Consider the following 23,316-nt stretch of genomic DNA (forward strand, 5'->3'; position numbering starts at 1 on the left):
CAATTCCTGTGTTGTCTCTACATTCTAGTCTTTGGCATTTATACTCTACTTATATTCAACTTTTTGTATTTCCCCAAACATAATACACTGCTTCCTACTTTTTCTGCTGTTTTCTGTTTATAACTATTTCCTCACTTTTCTTCTCCTCAGCTTCTTTAGTGATCCTTCAAAACACCTAGTAAATGGTGTTATATTCATCTTTGCATGTCTGGTACCTAGCAGAGTATAGGCTGCCTGTAAATAGAAGAACAATAAAAAATATGTAACTAAACCTCTGTGCTGCTGATTCTCAAATCTACATCTCCAAAGGTGACCTCTGGATACCTCCACCTCAAAGTTGTTTGTCTCAAACCAAACTGATTATCTTCTTCTTTAAGAGAGTAGTCAGTTATAGGGTAGACTCCAGAGTCATACAGCCTGGCCTAATCTCTGTAAGGCACAACTTCGGGGGGCACCATTCACAATTATAAAAATTACATATGTGTATTACGCAACATGATGGCTCTGCTGCCTGGGATGGCATCTGGCTCCACACCTATAAACTGTGACTTCAGGTAATTAAATTCTTTGGACATCAGGTACCTTATCTATAAAACATGTAAACTATTCAGTAAATGTTTATCACTATTTTTAACCTCAAACCCTTCTTCTCCAAAGTTTCCTATGTCACTGGTGAATGACATTACTCCTATGTCACTAAGATACGAATCCAGGGGAACAGACTGAACTTCCTCTTTCCTCTCACCCTAAATCCAATTAATCCAAAGCCTGTAGAAATATCCTTTCTTTCCTTCTTCCCATCCTGCTGCCAATGTCATATTACAGTTCTGAGATTTCTCTTGTCTGGACCACTACAGCAGCCTCCCAGTTGGTCTCTTTGCCTCTTGCCTCCCAGTCATTACATTCATCTATCACACAGCTGCTAGAGTAATCTTCCTAAAACACAGTTCAAATATGTTAACTCCACATCTCAAAAATCTTCAATACATTTCAAAATTAATTAAACATATCTCCTAGGCCAGTTAGTGTACTAGGTTTTGGTACTACAAATATGAATAAAATAGATAAAATCCTTCCCAGACTACTGCTGAACAAGTGAGGACAAAACAATGGAATATGGCTAAAAACAGAGATTAAAGTATACATCAGGTCCTCTGGAAGGATAAAGGAGAAAGCACCTCTGGCCCCATTTCCAAAATCTTTACTGTTTTCTGAGGAAAGAGACTCCACAATCACTGACTTAAATAACAAATGTTCATCAGATTTCTTCTCTTGTCAGAACTGTCCTGCTACTTAATTTTTTGTATTTCCTGTGAGGATCAGTTGTTAATACTTCCCTGGGCCAGGATAACTCTTTTGGTTCTTAAATGAGATGAATATCCAAGTGCCTAGGCCCTGGGTTGGCACATGGTCAATATAATAAATGGTAATTTTCTTTTGGCTGAAGTAGGACAGTGTGTTGGTTTAACCTGCCTATAGCAATAACCATCCACTATTTGGCTCTGAACTTCTCTGTCTCACTCACTTCTCAAAAAGGAAATGAATAATGGCCAAATAACTCTTCAGCCTCAGGCAGAGAAGGAAAAAAACATTAAAAAATCATTACTGTTGTATGGTATGATGATAAATACCAAAAAACTCTGAGATGCTCAGCCAGCATGACACAGCACTTCTCTATTTCTTATCCTGCTATAAGGTCCAAGGGAGTCAGGAGGATAGTGGGGGTTGGGGGTAGAAAGGGGGACACAACACTATATATTAAACACTCCTATTTTGTATCAGGTGCTATGTTGTGACTTGGGATGTTGTGACACAGAGATGGATAGGACCCAAACCTTACCCTCCAGCAGGTCAGTCTAACAAAGAAAGGGAGACATACAGATGAATAAAGCAGATTAAAAGTTCTTCTGGCTATGCAGGTCATTGTTTTATTACACAGGCCATTTGGCAATACAGGTTACTGTTTGGACACAAACGAGGGAATAGTCAATTCTTGGGATGAGTGCAAGAACAGTTTCAGAAATGCTTCAGCTGAGTCTTCAAAGACATTTTCTCCAGGCCAACTAGGAGGAAAAGGATCTTCATGTTTGAACAAGAGCCTGAAGGCCTGAAACAGCTACATGCTGTTCTCGGTGTTTCAATAAGGAGCAAGGAATAATAATAATAATAATAATAATAATAATAATAATAATAAAATAAAAATAGCTAACACTTGTCTAAGAACTAGGTACTGTGCTGAAATAAGCTACAGAGATGATCTCATCAAAGAATTAATAGTATTCCCATTTTACAGGTGAGAAAAGTAAGGCTAACAGATTAAGACTCTTGCCTGAAGGCACACATAAAATGTCAGCGAGGATTTTTAACTCAGAAATAGAAAGCCTCAATTTTTTTGAACCATAAATCAGAGGAGTGGGTGAGTGACACGATCAGATTTCATAAATATTCCCTCCAGCCGCAGTGCAAGGCATGGACGGGAAATGGAAAGCAGCAACTCTGCCATCAGACTGAACAATTACAGAAGCTATGAAAACAATGAGGGTTACTGAGGATCAGCACTAGAGCAGAGGCTATGAGAATCCGGGCGGAATACTTGAGAATATTTGGATAGATCGTTCTCAGGGCTTGGTTTGACGTGGTCCTCCGTGGGCAGCAGCAAGGACCCTTACCCTGGTTTGGGCCTTAAGTGCAAGGCGCACAGGTGCCCCCCGCCCCCGCAGAAATCCTGGATTAACCGACGTTTTCAGGTTTGTAAGTGATCAAAAGCATTGCGCTCGCACCTCAACCGTCGGCAGTGGGGAGGGGGATTGGTACTCTTCGCGCCCGAGCCCGCCCCCAGCGAGGGAAAGCGCTGAGTCATCGAGCCGGGGAGCATTAGGTCCCGGCGGTGCAGGGGCTGGATTCCCCCTTCGCCCTTCCCTTCCCGCACCCCCGGCCCGCTCTAACTCTCGCGAGAGCCTTACATGCTATAAAGGCAGCGCCCGGCGCGTGCTTCGCGCGTCGTCTTCCTGACTGGCCTTGGTGATTTTTTTGTAGGAGCTGGTGAGTATGTGGGCAGTGAGGCCTCCGCGGGCCGAAGCGACCCCGTACCCCGCTCGTCGCATTTTTCTTCTCTTCGGGTCCCGCCCGGTTCAACTGGCGATGCTCTGACAGAGAAAGCGGCTGGGCGGCCGGAGAGAAGTCAGGCGAACCCTCACGTGGGATCTCCTTGTGGGTGCGGGAGCTGATTGAACCCCGAGGTTAACGGCGGCTTGAGTATCCTGTTCCCCCGACGACCCTAGTAGAGGGCGCTCCTCGGGTGGCCTGGCGTCGGGGCGGGTGGTTGCTGGTGGCGTCTCCTGGATTAAGTCTCTTGCCCGGCGTGCGGGTTCGGGAAGCTTCCGGAATGGATCTGGAAACTGATCAGAAACTGACGCTACCCGTCCATCGTGTAGTAGGGGAAAAGGTTGTTGCCGGTCCTGAGCCGTGACTGACTGTGGAGCCTTGACTAGATACTGTTTTTCCGTCTGCAGAATGGGGTTTGTGTGATACTAAATTACCTCAGTGAAGACTGTGCTCTTTTTTCTGCTGGTGCTTTGAATTGCTAGGGTGGGGCGATGATGTGAGTGGCAGGAGGGCACCTGTAAGGGCCTTAAGGGGGTGGCTTTCTCCAGGGAAGTTCAAGGGGAGATTTCCTGAGAGGGACAAAGCGGCTGGAAGTCCAGTAGCCCTTCCCTCATTGGTTGAGGACGTGGGGGCCCCCTGGAAGAACAGGTTTGAACAAGAATGCCGTTTATGTCAGGGTCACATCCTATGTTTGGTTGCCAAGTTGCTTTGTGCCTTACTGGCTGTTTTTTTGTTTGTTATTGAAGGTGTTAAGCGGTAAAAAGTTTGTGACAATTGATGCTCAGAAGGTTTCTTTTGGTTGTGGTATCGTGAACCAAAAACTTTGGGGCTTGAAAAAATAGCTACTTGGGTTTTCAGACCGATGGTTTACTGAGTTAAATCTTCTCGTCTTGGTGTTGACCTGGATTAATTCAGTGTAACATTGCTTTTTAGCAATAAGCCGACTCTTGTTATACTTAATGTTGCCCCAGGATCTTGGACCTGAGGTGTCAGAAACCCTTTTCTGAAAGGACTTCTGGGTCTTAAAAACAACACCTTAAGTTTAAAATTGAGCAGAAGCCATAATCTTGGTCTTCTTTCTTAAAAAAGTTGGATTGGCTTTAGAGTGTGCTGTTTTGGGCAAATCTACCTGGAGAAAGGTCACTGTGCTTCCCACATTCTGAAGGCAGCTGGAGGCGCTGTCTAGCAAAAGGGCAACGTGGCTAGGAGTCAGGTGCTCAGTGTTTGTGGCATTGTGCATTTGGATTCAGGTTTGAGTTTCCACTCTCCCTCTCTGTGCATATGCATAATGAAAATACAGGAGAAAATGCAGTTGCACAAATGATGGTTCAGAAAAAGTAAGCGTTTGATTCAATTTATAAAGAAATTGCCATTTTAAAATGGAAATGAGCTGAGATACAAAGGTGTAATATTTTTGTTTGAAAAGTTGGGAAGCTCAGCTCATGCTTTTTATTCTAGTATAAGAATTAATGTATATTCAAGGCCACTGGACAATTCCTTTATTGTTCTACAGCTAAGTCTCTTATAAGTAGATGAAGGTTGCTGGTAATCTAGAAAAGTAAGGCTTGTTTCTAATTCATTTCTTCTTATCTCTTCCAGCTGATAGCAATATGTCTTCAGGAAACGCCAAAATTGGGCACCATGCCCCCCACTTCAAAGCAATAGCTGTTATGCCAGATGGTCAGTTCAAAGATATCAGCTTATCTGACTACAAAGGTAAGGGTAATTATTATTTAAGGTTCATTAACGTGGAATTATATTACAATCTAGGGATGGCTTGTTCAATTTTTGTATCTCTTGTTATGTTTAATTATAAAATGATTTTTTATCTCCTAGGTCCCAGGGTAAAAGTCTGTTGCCTTATTGAGTTGAAGTGGAGATTATCATCAGTGATCATAGGGTAGATATCCTAAGTCCAGACTGTTAGAGAAAGCACATGCTCCATTATGCCTGGACATACTATCTTGATTATCTTCTCAGTATTGCTCTTCAATTATATCATTGGAGGTATTCTCATTATCTTGTTTTAAGAGGCTTTCAACAATTTAAAGTCTCAGAACTCAAGTCTTTGGAGCTGTGACACTGCCTGTTGAGTTTATGAAATGTGTATTTCACAGTTGCTGTATTATTAGGTAGAGGGCATAGGTACATTCCCTTGACTATTTTGCCCCCAGAGAAGAGTTGATGTCACAGTTGGAACAACTCTCCTTTTTGTTACAGTTTCATGTAGACACCTGACAAGTTCTAATGACGTTCTTTTTTAACTTTGCCGTCCTGGAGCAGCTAGGTCTTCTGGGACAATTGAAAATACAGATTCCTTAGAATGCAAACCTGAAATTCAGGTGTCAAATGTATCTTTCTTAGTAGTGTAGCAATCAGTTCTTAGACTCAGCTTTTGGGTAGAACATGTCACTAGGTTTCTTAACATGCTTATTGGTTGCAATGAGAGCAGGTAAGTGGGGCCCCATGGAGGGAAGCTCCTGGCAAACAATGTAAGTAGCACCCTAGGGAGGTGACCCTGGCCCAAGGGTAAAGGCATGAGGTTTAGGAAGAGTTGCTCTGTGCCTTCTGGGGATTGACCTGCTGAAGCTTGTTAGTCGTAGCCCTATGGGGAATGTTGTTTAGATGAGTGAGTTTATAGTGATTTTGACTTTCAGAGTGAATGTCAAAAGCAACGGCTTTTTTTTTTTTAATTTGTATTATGTAAAAATTTTTTTTTATTGAGGTGTAGTCAGTTTACAATGTTGTCAAGCATGTTTTAGTCATATATTCATTTTTATATTCTTTTTCATTATAGGCTAGTACAAAATATTGGATATAGTTCCCTGAGCTATACAGTAGAAACTTGTTTATTTTATATATAGCAGAATCTGCAAACTTCAAACTCCCTATTTATCCCCTCATACCCCCTTTACCTTCCGGTAACCATAAGTTTGAGGAACAGCTTTAAAAAGATTTTCTTTGCTCATCCTGTCAGGCTTGTTTGAAACATGTTTGTGGTAATTTAGGTTATCACTTAAACCTTACCCATCCCATTATTGTGTTTCATTGTGAGAGAAGTGCAAAGGCTTTGATTTCCTCTTACTGCTCTCGTTGCCTTCCAGCAGAGAACCCAGCATTTCAGCTTTTTCTGGGCACTAATTGTAAGCATTTGCATTAGACTATCCAGCAGATAATTGCATCCTTGCTTTTGGTTTTCTCCTTTGGAGAACTTGGTGTTTGTACTAATTTTAACCATCCAGAGAAGATCAAAATTAGACTGAACAGTGTTTATTCTGTAGTTGGAGGTAAGCAGATAAAGCATGAAATTGTAAGGAACTTTTTCTTGTACAGAAAGTTCTGAAAGTAGCTGCTAGGAGACATCTATGTTGAGCATCTTGGCATTTTAACAATCGTTGTCTTAAATCAACTTAAAAAGGCTCCTTTTCATAGGGAATGTCTTGAGGTTTTCATTCTTTATAAAGCAAGGAAGTCTATTTCAAAGGCTAACCTGCGGCTGTTTTTTTTTTTCTAGGAAAATATGTTGTGTTCTTCTTCTACCCTCTTGACTTCACCTTTGTGTGCCCCACGGAGATCATTGCTTTCAGTGATAGAGCAGAAGAATTTAAGAAGCTCAACTGCCAAGTGATTGGTGCTTCTGTGGATTCTCACTTCTGTCACCTGGCATGGTAAATCTCTTGGTCCATTTGGCATATGGACTTTTAAGCTAAGTAGCAACTGGAACTGGGAGGCTTTGGCAGTAGACTTCCCAAAGTATTGCCTTCTGGCTCCTCATAGAAGGAGTGCAAGGGCTCTGACTTTCTCTAGTTGCTCTCTTATTACCTGGCAGCAAAGGAAAGGCTGCTTGGGTTGCAGCTCAGTGCACCCTGGTGACCTTAACTGTTCTCAGTCATTTACTTTACTGCTGGAAAAAGTTTGCAGTTTTTTTGGGAGTTAGATTAGGAATGTTGAAAAGGGGAAGGAGTAGATACAGTTAATGCTTTCGCTACCTGCACAAGTATTTGAATGTGGTTGTTTGTATGCTTTTTGCTGTAGGATCAACACACCCAAGAAACAAGGAGGATTGGGACCCATGAACATTCCCTTGGTATCAGACCCCAAGCGCACCATAGCTCAGGACTATGGGGTCTTAAAGGCTGATGAAGGCATCTCATTCAGGTATATACCTGCTGGGGGAGCTTACATTCATCAGGAGAATTAATCTGATTGCTGAAGGCCTTTTATTTGAAAGGTCGAGCCCTCATCTGTAGAAATTACTTTCTCATTTCATTCTTTTTTTCCTGTTTCATTGAGAAATAACTGATATACATCACTGTAAGTTTAAGTTGTAGGGCATGATGGTCTCATTTCATTCTTTACACAGAGCCTAAGAAGGAGGCAAGTGCAAGTGCAGGAGACCAGCCCATTTATTTCCATTTCTTGTCTATTCTAATGAAGTAATTTCTAAAACTGTATTGCCTCTCCATCAAACTTTTATTTTCTTTCCAGGGGACTTTTTATTATTGATGATAAAGGTATCCTTCGACAGATCACCATAAATGACCTCCCTGTTGGCCGCTCTGTGGATGAGACACTGAGACTAGTTCAGGCCTTCCAGTTTACTGACAAACACGGGGAAGGTAAGCCAAATCTGCCTGGTGACAGGACAGCAGAATGGTTGGATGGGAAAGATGGTAGGAACAAAGTCTACCAGATAAGAAAAGGATGATTATGTCTCTTTAAGAAATTTCAGTCTCTGGATTATAGCAGGTTGTGGGGGTGGGGTAATGGAAAAGCTTGGGGAGGAGAATATAAAGGCTTTTTGTTCCAACTGCATATTCCCAGCTTTTGCCCTCCTCATTTAAAAATCACTCACTGCTGCAGATTCAACTTATTAAAGGAGTGTGGAGTGTAGGAGGATCTCAAGAGGTGTATAAAGGCAAAACAGAAGGTTGAGAATCACATCTAGAAATAAATAAAGCATGCTGTTTACTGGGAGAAGAGCTTAATCCCAGTAGACCATATTTGTTATATTGGGGTTTTTAAAAACAAAGGTAATGAATGACCAGTTTTGAAATTTGGAAAATAAAAATAGGACTAAGAAAACTTACCCAAAGACAATAAGAAGATACAGTGAATACTTTTCTATTTTTTAAAAATCCATTCTGTTATGCAATGTGGTTGTTGTATTTGTAAGAATTATAGTCACCAAATACAAAATTGCATAAATATTTAGCAAATTTTTTTAAGGAGGAGGGGTTAGGGCTAAAGGGTTTGAGATAAAATGTCAGTGTTCTTCATCAGAAGTTTCAGAATGGGAGGGGAGTGTAGCTCAGTAGTAGAGTGCGTGCTTAGCATGTGCAAGGTCCTGGGTTCAATCCTCAGTACCTCCATTTAAAAAAATAAAAATAATTACCCCCCTCCTACCCCCAAAAAAGAGAAGCTTCAGGATCAGAGATAATGTTTTTGTGAGTCTGTCCTTGTAAAATCTAAACATGACTGAGGAGACTGAATTTATGGTTTTTATCTAGCATTTGCTAAACTGTCCTTATTGCTCTAGTACTAGTACTTCTCTTTGTATATATTCTCATTGCAGTGTTTTGATAAAGTCCTGAACTGCTTGATCTCACCCTTTGAGTGTAGCTTTATGAGTGTAGCTTTTTGACAGCTCTCCACCACTGCCCAGTGTAGTTGTTGCTGGAATGAGACAGCCTTATCCCAACTAAGAGTTAGTTTAAAGAATTGAGCTCCTCAGACTGCTGCGAGTACTGGTGAAGGGGATCTTGAACCCCACCCCAGCTTAATATAATTGAGGATAAGATAGCTGTGATCATATGCTACTGATATCAAGTGCCCGGGTGAACTTGGACAAGTTTCTTGTCTTACTACATTTCATTTTCTTTAGAAGATAGGTAGTTCAGACTAGCTAAGACTCATTTCAGTTCTGATCTTGTGAGTTAAAGGAGGTGGAAGTTAAGAGTCTGGACTAGTGTGTGTTTGGAGTTCCCAAAAGCGCTAGCATGGCTAGAGTGGAAGGCTGATAATAGATAATGGGAATCAGTGAGCACTGATCAGAAGGCACTGTTCACAGGAACAGATGTAGGCTTTACGCTGGTGGAAGAAGACAGCTACTGAGACTGCCCCCTGGTGGGGAATGAGGTTCAGCACAAAGATGGAAGCAGCCAGGGAGTGGCAAAGTTGGCCCTTTGTTAGACTTTCCTAGGACCTTGCATGTAGGCCAGACTCTTGAACTGAAGCTTTCATGACTCTGAAGCTTGCTTCTTCAGATTCTATTGGTCTGCTTCCCATCCTACTAGAACAGGCATAGTTTCCTTATGCAGCCTTTTTTGGCTTATAATGATAGTTACCATTTGAGAGCCTATGAATACCAAGCACTCTTTATGAAGTGTTTCCATGTATTGTTTATTTGACAAATAGCCCTACATTCCTATTTTTTAAATTGAGATGTAATTGGCATATAATAGTATATTAGTTTCAGGTGGACAACGTAATGACTTGATATTTGTATATCCTACATTTCCTATTTTTAAGGACCAATAAACCAGTACCTAAACACAACATGTATTCAGTTAATGTTGGAACTAAGATCCATACTCAAAGCCTTCCTTTTTAGGTAATTAAAATGCTGAGTCATTTTTTAGGACCTTCTGTGTTGGAGAAGTTACCACATATTGAGGTTACCATGACTCTGGAGAATCATCATGGTGCTTCAGCTGCACTTGAAAGCTGGTAAATGTGGGACTCAGCCAGTTCTGCTTGGCTCCATACTGATTCTGAAAAACCAACACTGTTGGGTATGAATGAAACATCCAAGTGTGGATCTCTTTGTCCTCTTATTAATTACTTGTGCGGTCCTAAGTGCCAAGAGGCCTTAATACTAAGGGGACTAGGTTGTCAAAGTCCAGATTCTTTATGGTTCATTATTGCTATTATCTTGGTGTCATGATTTATAATTGGGCTATTCTAAAGCTTTGTTTTCTTCTAAGAGGAGTCTTTTTGTCTCCCTGTTAGTACATGTTGGCCAGCTACTGGGTGGTTCTGGTTTGGTCTCTACTTTTATGCTGGTCTTTGTTCTTTGCAGCTTGTTTATCCTTAGGACTAACCTTTGGTGCCACTCAAGCCAATGACTATGTAACAAGCAAATGGATATTTCAGGAAAAGCAAAGCAGCTGGGATTGTCATTTAGTGCTTATTCTGTCCATACCTTGTTCCTGGTTGCAGCCTCTGACATAAGGCTGTGACATCCTTGGACTAAAAGGGGCTTCCCCTCTCACTTGAGCAAGTGAGGCTTTTGCTGCTCCATTACTGGACTTTGGTGACTACATGTCTCCCAGAAAAACGGCAAATGGAGTGGAAAATCAGAGATTGTTTCCCTTGCCTCACTTTCCTCAGGTTTGCCCAAGGAGCATTGCAATGCAGAATTGTTGGAAAGACTGAAGGCTATGCTTTTCTGCATAACTGAAAGATTCAAACTTGGACCATTTGCTTACCAAGGTGTAGAAGGCAGTTACTTAGTGAAACAAGCAAGGCTTTCTGTGGATGTCCTATCCCTTTGTATTGCAGGCAGTCCAATTTGGCAGAGTTAAGGAACGCAGAGAAAGCAGACTGCTTGCTGCCTACAGATCTCTGAAGGGCTGTTAGAGGGAAAAAGCGGCTTAGTGTTAGGGTTTACACAGTGCTAGCTTTGTTATTTTTCAGCTAATTTTTTTCTTAGGTATGGGGACAAATCACTTAAGTTTTTTTAAATCAATTTTATTGTGGTTATATGTATGATATAATTTACCATTTTAAGTGTACAATCCAGTGGAATTTAATACATTGACGGTGTTGTGCACTGATCACCACTGTTTCTCAGACTTTATCATAATTCCAAAGAGGCAGTAACCATGAAGCAATAACTCACCATTCTCTTCTCCCTCTTGTCTTTGGTAACTTTTGTTCTACTTTCTGTCTGTGATTTTGACTATTGTAGATATTTCATGTAAGTGAAATCAACAGTATTTGTCCATTTGTGTCTGGTTTCTTTGACTTAGTGTAATGTTTTCAAGGTTCTCAAAGTTCATCCAGGCTCTAGTATGTATCAAAACTTCATTCTTAAAATTTTAAGTTTGACTAATAATGTATTGTGTATATATACCATATCTTTGTGTATCCATCCCTTAACAGACACAGGATTGTTCCTACCTTTTGGCTGTTGTGAATAATGTTGCTAAAATACTGGTGAACAGATGTCTGAATCTTTGTTTCCAGTTATTTTGGGTATATACATAGTAGTAGAATTGCTGGGTCACCTGGTAATTCTATTTAGATTCCTGAGGAATAGTCAAATTGTTTCCACAGCTTCTGCACCATTTTACATTCCCCAGCAGTACCAAAGGTTCTTTGCATCCTTGCCAATATTTACTTTCCCTTCTTTTTTTTAAACAATAGCTATCCTAGTGGGTGTGAAGTGGTATCTCATTGTGGTTTTGGTTTGCATTTTCTTTATGACTAGTGATAGCATATTTTCTTGTATTCACATTTATTTATCTCCTTGGGAGAAATGTCTATTCAAGTCCTTTGTCTGTTTTTGAATTGGGTTATCTTTTTGTTGAGTTGTGGCAGTTCTAGATTTTAATTTTGGCTATTAATCCCTTATCAGATAAGATTTGTAATATTTCCTCCCATTCTGTGGGTCTTCACTCTCTTAATAATGTCCTTTGATATACAAATGTTTAAATTTTGATCAGGTCCAATTTATCTTGTCTGTGGGGTTTTTTGTTTTTTGTTTTTTTACACTACTGCTTGTGCTTTCAGTATCATATCTGAGAATTCATTTCCAAATCCAAGGTCATGAAGTTTGACCACCATTTCCTTCAAAGAGTTTATGGTTTTAGTTCTTATATTTAGGTTGCTGACTCATTTATGAGTTAAATTTTGTGTGTATGGTGTGAATAGGTGTCTAGTTTCATTCTTTTGCACATGGAAATCCAGCTGTCCCAGCACTATCTGTTTGAAGAGCATTTAAGCTCATTTTTCAAGCATACGTAAAATTATATAGAACATATGAATACCTGTTTACCTATCTACTGTTAACAAATCTTAGTATTTTACCATATATGCTTTAGACAGATTTTTATTTATGTTTTCTCCTCTATTCCCTGGACAGATTTATAGAACAAAGCATAAAGTTGAAGCTGTTACTTAAATTTCTTTAAATTTCAGTTGCTGCATGAAGAAATTAGGTATAGTAATTAGGGCTGTGGTGAGGATTAAATTACATATTTATAGTTAATCTTGTACTAAAAGGCTGAATGATCTCAGACACTGTAGGGTAGGCTTCCTGGTGCCTGAATGTTGAAGCTCTTTAGGGCTTCGATTTGGTTTTGAGGCATCCAGTTGTCCATGGGAGGGTGGAGCTCACCACTCATAAAGTTATTAATTAGTTCCCTTTTCTCTTGCAGTGTGCCCGGCAGGCTGGAAGCCTGGCAGTGATACCATCAAGCCTGATGTCCAGAAGAGCAAAGAATATTTTTCTAAGCAGTAGTGAGCACTGGGCCATTTTAGGCCAGTCTGCAGTGGACGACAAAACCTTTGTACTATTGTCATGCTTACAACATAGGACCTTTCACTCAGCGCAGATGTGTGGGACAGGACAGGCCTTTCCTGCAGGGGTTGGGGAGGCCAGCCTTTCTTCCTCTGGAGGGAATGGCCTGAGCTTTATTATGAGGCACACTAACTGATGTGTACAGTAGTAGGACATGGCTTTTGATCTTCTGTAGTTTCTATTAAACTTTTAACTGAGACCTTGTTGATTCTTCATCTTGTTGGGGGGGCATATTAGCTTTTGATTTTAAGAGGAATTTACTATTTGCTTTCCCTCTTCAGGGGAAAGATGAGGCATGAGAGCTGACTCAGAATCAGTAAATTATATTGAGGGGAAATGCAGGTAAACACAGGGAATAGACCTGAACCAAGTTAACATTTCATTTCACTGTATCTGGAGAAGAGCAAGGCCTGCTACAGTATTAACCAAGGCACTGCAATTTGTGCTAAGGGCTTTGCAGATAAAGACCCCAAGAGATTACTGACATTTACCTTTACACTACTGGGAGGGCTGTATGAAGACCTGGAGCTTGGCCTCTGAGAAATACCTGGACTGGTCCTATCAAAGATCAGTTAGTGCAGTACTCATCTAGTACCTTTGGATGTAACTGAAAGGGAAGGAGGAGGAGACAAACAAGGGCTAGTGTTCACAGGGTAGGGCTTTCCATGTCAAAAGTACAGTGCTGAGCACTTAACTGGCTTCCCTGGGTTTCTAACCTTGATTTAAGGGTAGTTCTTGTCCTCATTCAACTCATTGTCTTGACAGAGGGTAGGGTGAAGGTGGATTCCCCCTGGGCCCTTGAGGCTAGGACAGATTCAGAACTCAGGATCCTTCTGTAACATTTACATTTATTTAGCACTACCCCAGCCTACCCACCCTTCCACACAGGACAAGCAAGACCTATGAACAGCAGGCAGTTCAGGATTCCCAGGGCCTTCAGTAAGGGCTTACTACAAGCCAGGCACTATTTCATATTCAAATCACAACAACCCTCTGGGGCAGGTACCATTATTTAGAGGATAGTTGCTCCTTAAGCTGTGTAACAAATAGCATCTTGGAGCACTGCAGAGAAATGGTAACAGGCAGTATTCCCATGTTCCAAGGCAGGTGGGAAGTATGGATCTGCTTTGTTCTTTTGACCAAACTTCTTTGAGCCTTGTTATATCTTCATGGGAGATCTCTTTTTTTTTTTATCAAAAATAATTATCTTGTACCCAAAATAAAACTTTTTGCCTTACCAAAGCCAAGTAAGTTCCAGCAGGTGACAGTGTCATAAGGATCCCAAAATGGAGGAGGATATCGGATATCATGGGCCAGGGGATGCAGGTGGTGAGACCTGGGGGCCGAGCCAGGCTCTGCTGGGATTCTGAGGTTTCTTGGGTATGAGTGTGGTAAAGTGACGCTCAGGGAATGTAGAACCAGGCTCTTCTGAGGGCTGGGCCAAGCCCAAGCCCAGTAAGGCCAGGCGTTGGGCAGGTGGGGTGGAAAAGTAGGCCTTCTGCTCTTCGGAGTAGCGCTCTTGAGGTGTCACAACATCCCGGTAAGTCCAGTCACGCCAATGGAAATTGAACCGTTCAAGCAGGGTGATGCGGTCAGCTCTTGAAGGTACACAGTCAAGGGGCTTTCTGGGTGGCAGATCTGGCACCTCTATTCCTGGCAGCAGCACCACCCCTCGAATGGCAAACCAGCCCCCAAATCGGGGGTGTATGCACACACCTGATATGCGCTGGGGATAGGGTAAAGAAAAGCAAGGTCATGGAGGTCACCTTGGTACCAAATCCAACTACTATCACTACAAGTTACGCTTGTTCACTTATTTCTCAACAGGCACTGATTTTGCACGTGAGCCTCTGTCAATCTTTGCTTGGTCTCCCCTATTCCCTCTCCTGAACAATCTTTTTCACGAACTCACCACAAGGAAAGGTTCCTTAAGACAAGCCTCTCCTTCCCCGTCTCACCACTGGTCTAATCAAGGCTCTGCCCCTCCATTCTGTAACATAGACTAAGAACAGACTAGTTCTCTGACCCAGTGTGCCCGCAGGTAGATACCAGAAAGCATGTGGAACTGGACCCCTGGCACAGTGCCCCTATGTCCTGGATTATGCCCACCAACTCCTTTACTTGGGACGTGGAAGAATGGAGGGATTTTCATTTCATTTTCTCTCTCAGCCCCTATTCAATCACACTTGCCCTCTGACCTGGGTCCCCCAGGGGTCAGCCTCCACATCCTGTCGTTGGTAGTAGTAAGCAGCCCCTGCCACATGGGCTGCTGTCTGGGCCAGAATCTTGGGGCGCCGGTTGGGGTGTACCTCGTAGTCAGCGATGACTTCTATCTGCAGCTCTGGGAGGCTCTGGGATAGAGGACAAGATGGAGGCTTTTAGCAAGAGAGGAGCCATTACCATGTCAACAGCCTTAAGCTGTATAAACATTGTCCTTCCCTCAGAAGGCATGTTTGAAGGGAAAACATGACCTTAAACTTGGGAGTGGTGATGGGGGCTCCAATGTGAAAATGATACTCTGTCTAGGAGGGCCCATGTTTGAAGGGAAGTACACAAGGTCTTGCTCAGAAACCTTTTATGAGGGGTGCCTTGGCTCTGCCCTCCGGAGACCCAGTCTGGAGGAAGACATGGCCCAGTTTTGGGGAGACCCAGTGTATGTATGTGTACATGTTAAGTGTGTGGTGGAATACTGTTCTGTTCTCAAAGGCCCCAAAGACAGCATAGAGCTTCCAGGTCTAGGGCAAAGACAGGTGAGAGATGCATAGGGGATGCTGGGCTTATTCTTATTTCACCTGGAGGCCAAGCGAAGTCTCATCTGATATTTATATACTTGCTCATCAGTGAAGGGCAGCGAAATGGATTTCAGACCTAGGGGGCTGCTAGAGAGGGTGGCTGAACCTTGGGTGAGAAAGCAGAATAAAGAGAGATTCGATGTCAAGACTGGCTTTAGGATATCCTTCTACCTGGAAGTGGCTCCTAGACAGGTCCTGCATTGAGCTTGGAGGAGCTGGAAGCAGCTGCAGGCTTGGAAGGTGATGGAGGATATAGTCTTGCTCACCTCTTTAACACGGCTCAGGTGGTAGGCCACACACTGGTCCACAGGGTCAGTCAGTGGTTGGAGATGGCAGCTCTGCAGGAAGGGCTTGAGGGCCCGGTCAAACATGGCAGGTGTGCTGAGTACCAGGAAGGCCAGGGTAGGTCCTGGCAGGGGCAGATGGAAGGCTGGAGGCAGAAGTGCATTGTACCATGCCACCTGGAACAGAGAGTAAATTCAGGCCACAAAAGAGGCCAACTTATGCCTTAGTCAGGCCCATACCTTAGCCTGGCATTCAAGGCCTCATGCATCTTGCCCAGCCTCCATCTTATTCTCTCAATCAATGAAATTCTACTGATGCTGTATGATGGGTGTTTATGGGGGACTCATCTGAATTTGACAGGGAATTCAGACTAGAGAGGCAGAGAATTCATAAATAACTAAGAACAAAAAGAAAGTGATTATATTCTGATTAGTGCAGTGACAGGGCCAGATAAAGGTCATCTGAAATTAGAAAGGTGTTTTTAAAAAAATTTTTTTAAGCTAAGGTTTGAAAACTGGGAACGAAACTGACAGGCCAACATGGGGAGGGAGAATATGGTAGGTTACAGTATAAACAAAGGAAAAAGTACAAGGCATAGTTGGAGAATAGCAAATTGTCTAGTTTGATAGAAGTGAAGGATCTATAGAGGGGAGCAAAAGGAGAGAAGGCTAGAGAGATCAGTAGGAGTAAGATTGTGACTGGCTTTGAATTATCAATTTTAGGAATATGGGTGACAATGAAGGGCTAGCCATTGAAAATTTAAGAAGTAAACTGACATGATCAGTTTTAGAAAGATCAATCTGGATATAGAGTGGAGGATGAAATGCAGACAAAGTGACAGCAAGGAGGTTACTGCAGTAATCCAAGTGAGAAATAGTGGCCTGAACCAGAGCACAGATTGGCCAAATGGAAGGGAATGTATTTGGGAGATTTCAGAGACAGATTCCTAAAGATCTCAGTGGCTGACTGGATGTAGGGCTGGGGAGGTGAGAGAAGTAGGAGCCTAGGATGACTGGCAGGGCTGTAGATGGCAGTGATCAATACCATAGCTTCCAATACCCAGGTCTACCTGATTGCACCAGATAGGTATCCCCACTCTCCCCCATACCTGCCATACACCACTACTACCTCCACACCTTTACTCAAGCTATTTCTGAGATCTGGGATGTACATAACCCTCCTTCCTTCCAATCTCCCTTTTCATATATAGCTCAACCCCATTTTTGCAGAAGCCTCTCTCAAGCTAGACACAACCTACCTCTTCCTCTATATCCTCTCCCAGCACTGCTGTGAGCCACTTGGTGGAAGGGGTGGGAGTGGGCTGACTCTTAAGCATCAGGCTAAAGGCTGAAGCTGAGTTGATTTAGCTTTGTGTGTATGCACAGGGCTCAGTGAAGGGGGCACTGGATATGGGGGAAATGGACCTATGTGAACAAGTGTAGGTGGTGATGTCAGTCAGGTGCATAGTTTCTATACCCAGCCCAGCACTGGTGATTGGCAACATCATGAATGTATACTTCTGTTGGTAGATGGAACAAACCAGCAAATCGTTTGCTTGTTCAACACCAGGAATGCCCTTGCCTCATCAGAGGACCCAAGTTCTAGCCATGTAAACCTTCCAGACCTTGCCCTCTCCTAACTCCTTCGAGAAGCTTCCAAAGTGACTTTGGCCCCCACGGGTCCCTTTCTTTTTGTAAATTACGTAGGTGACAAAGCCACAAGGTTACTGGATCATATGGTGTCTCCCATTCATCAATCTGGCATTACATAAGGGTAAAAGGACAAACGTGCTACAGACGGCTTCTCTACCCTTTAAACCCAAGCGCCCGCTGACACTCTGTCCCGCTAGGTCAAATGGATACGGGGCCAGAAAAGCTCGGGAAAGATCAGAAGACTCCTGGACCTCACGCCGGTGGCACCGAGGTCAGTCATACACTTCGTCCTAGCACCGCAGGAGGGATAAACCAACCTGGAAGGGGTAAACCTCGAAGCCGAAAGGGCACAACGTGTCCTCGATCTTCTGCTTCAGCTCTGCGACTTGAGGCTCCATAGCGCACGCTACACGCTGAGCCTGCTGGGGAATGGAGTCTCAAGGATAACTCGGGTCGTTAAACTTCCAGGTAGTTTGGACTCCATTTCCCAAGAAATACTGGGAGCGGCAGCAGGACAGGGTTGGCTCTGCGCGATGCATCCTGGGATATGTAGTTTATTTGGTCCTTAGAGACAGCCACTACGAAATCAGAAAGACTCGGTTTCCCGGCAAGCTTCACGGTGGGGGTGTGAATGCTCTTGTTGCTTCCAGGGAAACTTAGTTCGGCAGCCTCCATTGCCGGTTGTCTCCACAAGAGGCGAACTCAGTTTCCCAGCTGGCGCGGCGGAGGCCAGTCCGAAGTCAGGCTTTCTCGGCCTGCCGTAAAGTTTGAACCGGGAGGCGGCAGTAGTCGCTGGCACAGGTTCGGTGTGATGCCGCCATTGTCGTGTATCTGGGGAGGCCTTCACCAAGATTCGGCACCTTCAACTCCCACATGATATCTGCATATCAAGATATCTCGTTTTTCCCCCAGTTCCCCAAGAAGGTTGCTCCTCTGACTTAATCACAGAGGCACGTTTTAGTCTGATATTACCTTTAGTATTGCATTCCCACTCACCTCTTTCGCTCTGACGTGGCTTTTCCTGGGCTGTGCCTCTGGTGTCCAGGTTGGGAAAGAAAGGGCACAAGACGCCGGGGAGCCAGACCCCTGCTGCAGGCTATGAATAGGAGCCGGAGCTGGTCTGAGCAGCTCAACGCGCTTCTCGATGCTACTGACGGAAATGTGGCTAGGATTAAGGTGAGGGGACGCCTGGTTTTGCGGGAGTGTGGATTAAGGGACTCTCAGACAGAACTCATTGGCCTGTGCACTTTTCTTTTGCAGCAGCGTCTATATCCCCTTGGGGTCTCCACCTCAGGTAAGTTATTGTCCCGTTTTCTACCTACCTCCCAGCCTTTTCTCTTTTGAGGATCTGCGTTTTTCCAGTGCCTCTGCCATCCACTGTTACTTCCAAATTCCAACGTTTTCCTTTCCTGAAGAAACTTATGTGTCCCCCGACCCTCTAACAGATTTTGCACTTGTCCCTTACTTACTGCTTCAGCAGGAGATCTGGCTGGGACCTGGATTTCCCCTCGTCACTTTCCTCCCCAGTCAGGAGTCCAAGCTCAACAACCTTGGGTTCTAGAGACTCCCATTGTCCCAGAGAGGCTGAGCTGGGCTGAGGCCCACAGTGCATCTTCTCTCTGGGATGAAGTTACTATACTTCGATCTCAGCTTCAATCTCAGGCTCAGGTGAGGCATGGAATCTTAGGTGTGTTATGTATGGGGTTTGTGTGAGACAAGGATACCAGGGGAAGCCTCTTACACAGTAGCTCATGTGGTTTTTCTGCCTGGTTAGGTGACTGAGGCACTGAGGCAGGCTGTGCAGGGTCTGCTGGAAGAGCGAGAGCAGCAGAAGTACCAGATCTACGCCCTGGAAGGTATCTGGTCAGTTCTTTCCTTCATATACACAGCCTCATATGTGTGCACACATTTTGTTGCACTCCTCTTGTGTGTGTGCTTGTGTCTTAATTTGCAAGTGGAGTCTCAAGGCTCATGTGTGAAGTTCTTAGAGGAGCTGATCCCCAACTTGTCCCACTACAGCATCACTAAGGTTGCTGCAGGGGGGCCCAGAGCAAAGAGCCCTTCTCCTGGAGCAACGCTTGGAGGAGTTGAGAAGGGAACTGCAGGGCCTTCGAAGCCAGGTGCAGGAACATGCCCGAGCCCAAGTACAAACAGGACCAGGAAAGAGCAGTGCTACCAGTGGCCTTCACCATGAGGTGCAGAACGAGTAAGTGATGGGCAAAATCTCACCTTTTTCAGGCCTCTGAATTCTTGGTACTTTGGTAGCCTCCTCTGGGCTCATCAATTGGCTTTAGAATGACATTGCTGTCATTCCTGCAGGCGGCAACTGCTGTGGGAGGAGTCAGAGATTATTCGTGGGGAACTGAAGTTGCTGCGGGACCAGCTGAGTGAGTAAAAGTTTGGGAGTGGGTATGAATTCACCTGTCCCCTTTTCTGGAAACTTTACTTGCTTTCCTAATAAGTGGCCATAGTGCTGACTGCTTGAGCTACTTAGAAATCTGGCCAGGTGTTTTGCCTTACCTCTCATGGTGTGAGTCTAGTCTCCCCAGTCAGCTTGGAAACTTCTCAACAGCTGGACCAGAATGCTTCTGTCCCAGTTTTCAGCACCAGGCTGGGTATGAGGCAGGGAGAGGGAAGGAAAGGAGTTGGAGAACAGCCCTCTTACATTTTCTCTCACCTGCAGGTCAGCACCAGGAGCTGCTGCTGAAACAGATGACTGAGGCGCGGCAAGCTCAGGCCCACAGCTGGAAGGTAGGACCAGGATCGGACCTATCTGTTTATATCTCCTGTTGGAGGCCTCTTCCTTTCTCTGTCTATCCTGTTCTGCAGGCAGACCAGGATACCTTCTCTTACCCCTATCTCTTTCCCTCTTTTCCCTGTGCTGACTTCACCTCCCTCCAAAGCTTTTCTTCCCAAGCCCTCTGCTCCAGGCCATGAGAAACTGTCCTTGCCTCTTCAGGTGTGCTGAAGAGGCTAATTGTGGGGCTGGGGGCTCCACCTGGAAAGGGAGAGGTTTGGTCCTACCTGGGCCCGTGGTCTGGCAGATGTTGGATCAGCTGCAAAGTGGCCAAGAGGGCAAAAATCACACCCTGGTGGCTGTCAGAACAGAGGGCCAGGATGCCCGGCGGGAGCACGACCTCTTCAGGTCAGGGAGTGTGGGTGCTTGTGGCAATGGAAGGGATTTGTTCCACAGAGGCCAAGCCTTGGGGACCAAAGTTCAGCTATCTTAGATTTGACATGGGCTGGTAGGGGTGGTATAAGTATCTGGGTTACAGTCCATGTGGGCAGTACTGGGCATTTTTCACTTGACCCAGAGTGACAGAGTTATCTCTATAAATTTGGAAGATAAAGGGGGAGGAGACTGGCCTCAGGAAGGAGGAAGTTCTGTGCTGGGAGGGCCCCCTTGACACATCATCACCATCTCTACCTCTAATTCTGTTTCCCTTTGCAGGAATTCCATTCATGTCCTCCAATCTAAGCTGCCCGTGGCTGCCACCTTCGCCTTGTCTCTTTCTTCTTCTAGCTCTGAAGCCAGTCTTCCGGACAGTAACAGTAGCTGGGAACTTTTAAGGAAGCTAGGTGGGTGTAAGGCAGGCATCGAGGGAAGCTGAATCTGAATGGTGCCTGAATGCTAGCTGCCTAATTTTTTGACACTAGGTAGAACAGAGTCTCTGTCTCTTCCTTTATGAATCCATCAACCTCTGTTGCTCCTTATCCCAAGTCTGGCCTGTATGTCCCTCCTCATCAGGGCCCAAGGCCAGGTCTGCATGTATCACAGTGCTTGCTGATGGTTTGTTTTCTTTTCCCTTTCTCCTTAGATCTCCAGAAGTGCACCCTTTCTAACCTGGAGCCCAGCAGCTTTCAGCTTCAGGCCCAGAGCCTTGAGCAGGAGGACCTGTTCTTTAAGGGCCCCAAGATGCTCCTGAGTGACCTGTAAGGACTCATAAGAGTAGCAGGATGAAGTCTTCTCTGCTCACCTTCCCCTCCAAGGTCCTGTTTCTGGGTCCCCTGCCTTCCCCTTCTTGATCTAGCTTGTATCTGCCCTTCCTTATGAGGCTTGTCACTGCCTGTTCATCCCTACCCACCAACTGCAATAAAATGGCTTAACCCTCCCTGATGTGTTTTCAGTACCCACATGGGACTCAGCTGTACCTTTTCTTCCTCCTGTTACCCGACTTCTTCCTGCCACTTATGTCTCTGAAATCCAAATTCAATGCCATTTATAGCTGTATCTTCTTAGTGCAAGCCTTGCACTCTGTGGAACTTGGAAGGAGATTGGAGCTCCTATTCTGTTGGGTAGAATGAGATAGGACAATGCTCTGGGGACAGTACTGCTGTGGGGATGCAGAGAAGGGCAAGACATTCTGGTGGGTCCTTGACCTGGGCAATAGAAGCCTTCCTTTCCCTTTTTCCAGCTTCTGCCTCTTGAGGCTCACTTTAGCTCTTCCATACCTCTTCATCCTCAGCAGCCCAGCCTGCGTTTCTGCAGTAGTCTCCTCCTGGTCTCTCTTCTTTCAGTCTCTCTGCCTCTAATCCAGTGGGTTTCAGGATTTTTAAACTGTGACCTCCAGTAAGAAATACATTTTACATTGTAGCCTAGTAAAAATACGTGTATGTATTTGTTAACTGAAACAAAAGACATTTTATGATTCAATACTGATTCTTACAAGGAGTTATGCACTATTTCCTATCATATTAAATTTTTTAAAAATGTTGTGGCTCTTGGTTCTGATCCTTCCACCACTTGGTTGCTGTCTGGAAAGTGTATCTTCCTAGGTAGACTAAGGGAAGCTTTACTTTTTCCTTACCTGGACTTTGCGTTCTGGACAGTGCAGATCAGGATTTCCCTAGAAGCAGCAGCATCTCACTGAGGCCTCATGAGGTCTCTTCCACTGTTAAATATAGCCCAAAAATAATGCCATTTATCCACCAAGTGGATGTTTATTGAGCATAATACACAGCAGTTCTGGTATGTAATTGTCCTGAGCTAATATGTATTGTGGGCTCCTGTAAAGACCCCACCACTTAGTCTGGCTGGGAAGTGGAGATAGTTACCTGAAATAAAAGCATTAATAAAAGGCTGAGATGAGTAGGGCAAAAACTACTTGCTGTTAGGGGTACATTTAAGGCCCTGGCCTAACTAGCAGACAGGTCATAAAGAGTGTGCCTTTGACATCTGAATGGCTATAAGGCAGTCCTCAGGCGTTCTTTCTTTCCCTCCAGCATTAAGGAGATTGCTGAGAGTGGAATGGAAGAGATCAGATCTGGGTCAAACAGAACCTGTTCGAAAAAACAAAACCAAAAACTTCCCATCAAGGCTCATCTTGCTGAAGCAGGTGAAAGCAACCCTTGTCTTTTACAACTTTCACTGGGTAGGTGATATATCTGGCATAATGACATTATTTAATCTACTTGCTACCAGTAAATTGCTATTTATCAACTACTTTGCATCAGGCTCTGTGGAAGACAGCTTTGCAAGGGTGCCAGGGCTCCAACAAAAGAAACATTAAGTAGCAATGTGGAAAAAAAAAAGTAATGGGGACAACGGTATTTGAATTGTCACCAGGTGGCAGCACATGATTTGTTGACAGGAGAATGATAAAAGGCTTTGGGCCAAGAGGACTGGGCTATAGTGATCTCTTTTCTCCCTTCAGAGATCCTGTGAACTCCCAATTAATCCTCCTAAAACAGTGTCCTGTTACAGCTATTCTCCTGCTCAAGAACCTCTCTGGTAATTCTCATAGCATAGAAAGAAAGGACAAGTTTAGTCTATAAGCTCAACCCATATTTAACCTGTTTTTTCTCCATTCTTATCTCCGACCACACGTCTTTCTTAAACTTCGTTGTCACCAAGAATGCACACCACCTATACTCCAACTATTCAAATCCCACTCAT

The 23,316-nt window shown here is 44.1% G+C and overlaps 3 protein-coding genes across 8 annotated transcripts; 2 read left to right on the plus strand and 1 right to left on the minus strand.

Moving 5' to 3' along the window:
- The first annotated feature begins 2,935 nt into the window (after nt 1-2,935).
- PRDX1 (peroxiredoxin 1) lies at nt 2,936-12,890 on the plus strand. The gene is made up of 6 exons (XM_010982252.3): nt 2,936-3,042; nt 4,705-4,821; nt 6,620-6,773; nt 7,141-7,263; nt 7,594-7,724; nt 12,549-12,890. Exons 2-6 carry the CDS (start codon nt 4,716-4,718, stop codon nt 12,629-12,631), a joined length of 597 nt encoding a protein of 198 aa, XP_010980554.1. The 5' UTR covers nt 2,936-3,042; nt 4,705-4,715; the 3' UTR covers nt 12,632-12,890.
- Nucleotides 12,891-13,519: 629 nt separating this feature from the next.
- Nucleotides 13,520-18,082, minus strand: MMACHC (metabolism of cobalamin associated C). The gene is made up of 4 exons (XM_010982254.3): nt 17,738-18,082; nt 15,750-15,944; nt 14,890-15,042; nt 13,520-14,417 (listed from the first exon to the last, which is right to left on the minus strand). The coding sequence occupies exons 1-4, from the start codon at nt 17,816-17,818 to the stop codon at nt 13,998-14,000; spliced, it is 849 nt and encodes a 282-aa protein (XP_010980556.2). The 5' UTR covers nt 17,819-18,082; the 3' UTR covers nt 13,520-13,997.
- A 2-nt stretch (nt 18,083-18,084) lies between these two features.
- On the plus strand, nt 18,085-21,532 carry CCDC163 (CCDC163 homolog). 6 transcript variants are annotated; one of them, XM_031465023.2, is made up of 10 exons: nt 18,097-18,596; nt 18,681-18,714; nt 18,898-19,088; nt 19,195-19,276; nt 19,440-19,626; nt 19,740-19,807; nt 20,104-20,171; nt 20,380-20,565; nt 20,872-20,999; nt 21,239-21,532. In XM_031465023.2, the coding sequence occupies exons 1-8, from the start codon at nt 18,519-18,521 to the stop codon at nt 20,386-20,388; spliced, it is 717 nt and encodes a 238-aa protein (XP_031320883.1). In that variant the 5' UTR covers nt 18,097-18,518; the 3' UTR covers nt 20,389-20,565; nt 20,872-20,999; nt 21,239-21,532. The 6 variants fall into 6 exon arrangements, with proteins under 6 accessions (XP_031320879.1, XP_031320882.1, XP_031320883.1 ...); XM_031465019.2 differs by lacking the exons at nt 20,380-20,565; nt 20,872-20,999 and having other exon boundaries at nt 18,085-18,221; nt 18,466-18,596; XM_031465022.2 differs by lacking the exon at nt 20,380-20,565 and having other exon boundaries at nt 18,096-18,596.
- Nucleotides 21,533-23,316: the final 1,784 nt, after the last annotated feature.

This window comes from Camelus dromedarius, chromosome 14 (genome assembly GCF_036321535.1).
Source record: "Camelus dromedarius isolate mCamDro1 chromosome 14, mCamDro1.pat, whole genome shotgun sequence".
Lineage (NCBI taxonomy): Eukaryota > Metazoa > Chordata > Mammalia > Artiodactyla > Camelidae > Camelus > Camelus dromedarius.

Bases quoted from the DNA above. Each gene is read 5' to 3' on its own strand.
- MMACHC (XM_010982254.3), bottom strand. From the start codon at position 17,818: ATGGAGCCTCAAGTCGCAGAGCTGAAGCAGAAGATCGAGGACACGTTG. The intron at 15,945-17,737 runs GTTGGTTTATCC...TCTCTGTTCCAG, and splicing joins TCGAGGTTTACCCCTTCCAG to GTGGCATGGTACAATGCACT. The intron at 15,043-15,749 runs GTGAGCAAGACT...CCTCTATCCCAG, and splicing joins ACCTGAGCCGTGTTAAAGAG to AGCCTCCCAGAGCTGCAGAT.
- CCDC163 (XM_031465019.2), top strand. From the start codon at position 18,519: ATGAATAGGAGCCGGAGCTGGTCTGAGCAGCTCAACGCGCTTCTCGAT. The intron at 18,715-18,897 runs GTAAGTTATTGT...TTACTGCTTCAG, and splicing joins CCTTGGGGTCTCCACCTCAG to CAGGAGATCTGGCTGGGACC. The intron at 19,627-19,739 runs GTAAGTGATGGG...TCATTCCTGCAG, and splicing joins CACCATGAGGTGCAGAACGA to GCGGCAACTGCTGTGGGAGG.
- PRDX1 (XM_010982252.3), top strand. From the start codon at position 4,716: ATGTCTTCAGGAAACGCCAAAATTGGGCACCATGCCCCCCACTTCAAA. The intron at 7,264-7,593 runs GTATATACCTGC...TTTTCTTTCCAG, and splicing joins GATGAAGGCATCTCATTCAG to GGGACTTTTTATTATTGATG. The intron at 7,725-12,548 runs GTAAGCCAAATC...TTTCTCTTGCAG, and splicing joins TACTGACAAACACGGGGAAG to TGTGCCCGGCAGGCTGGAAG.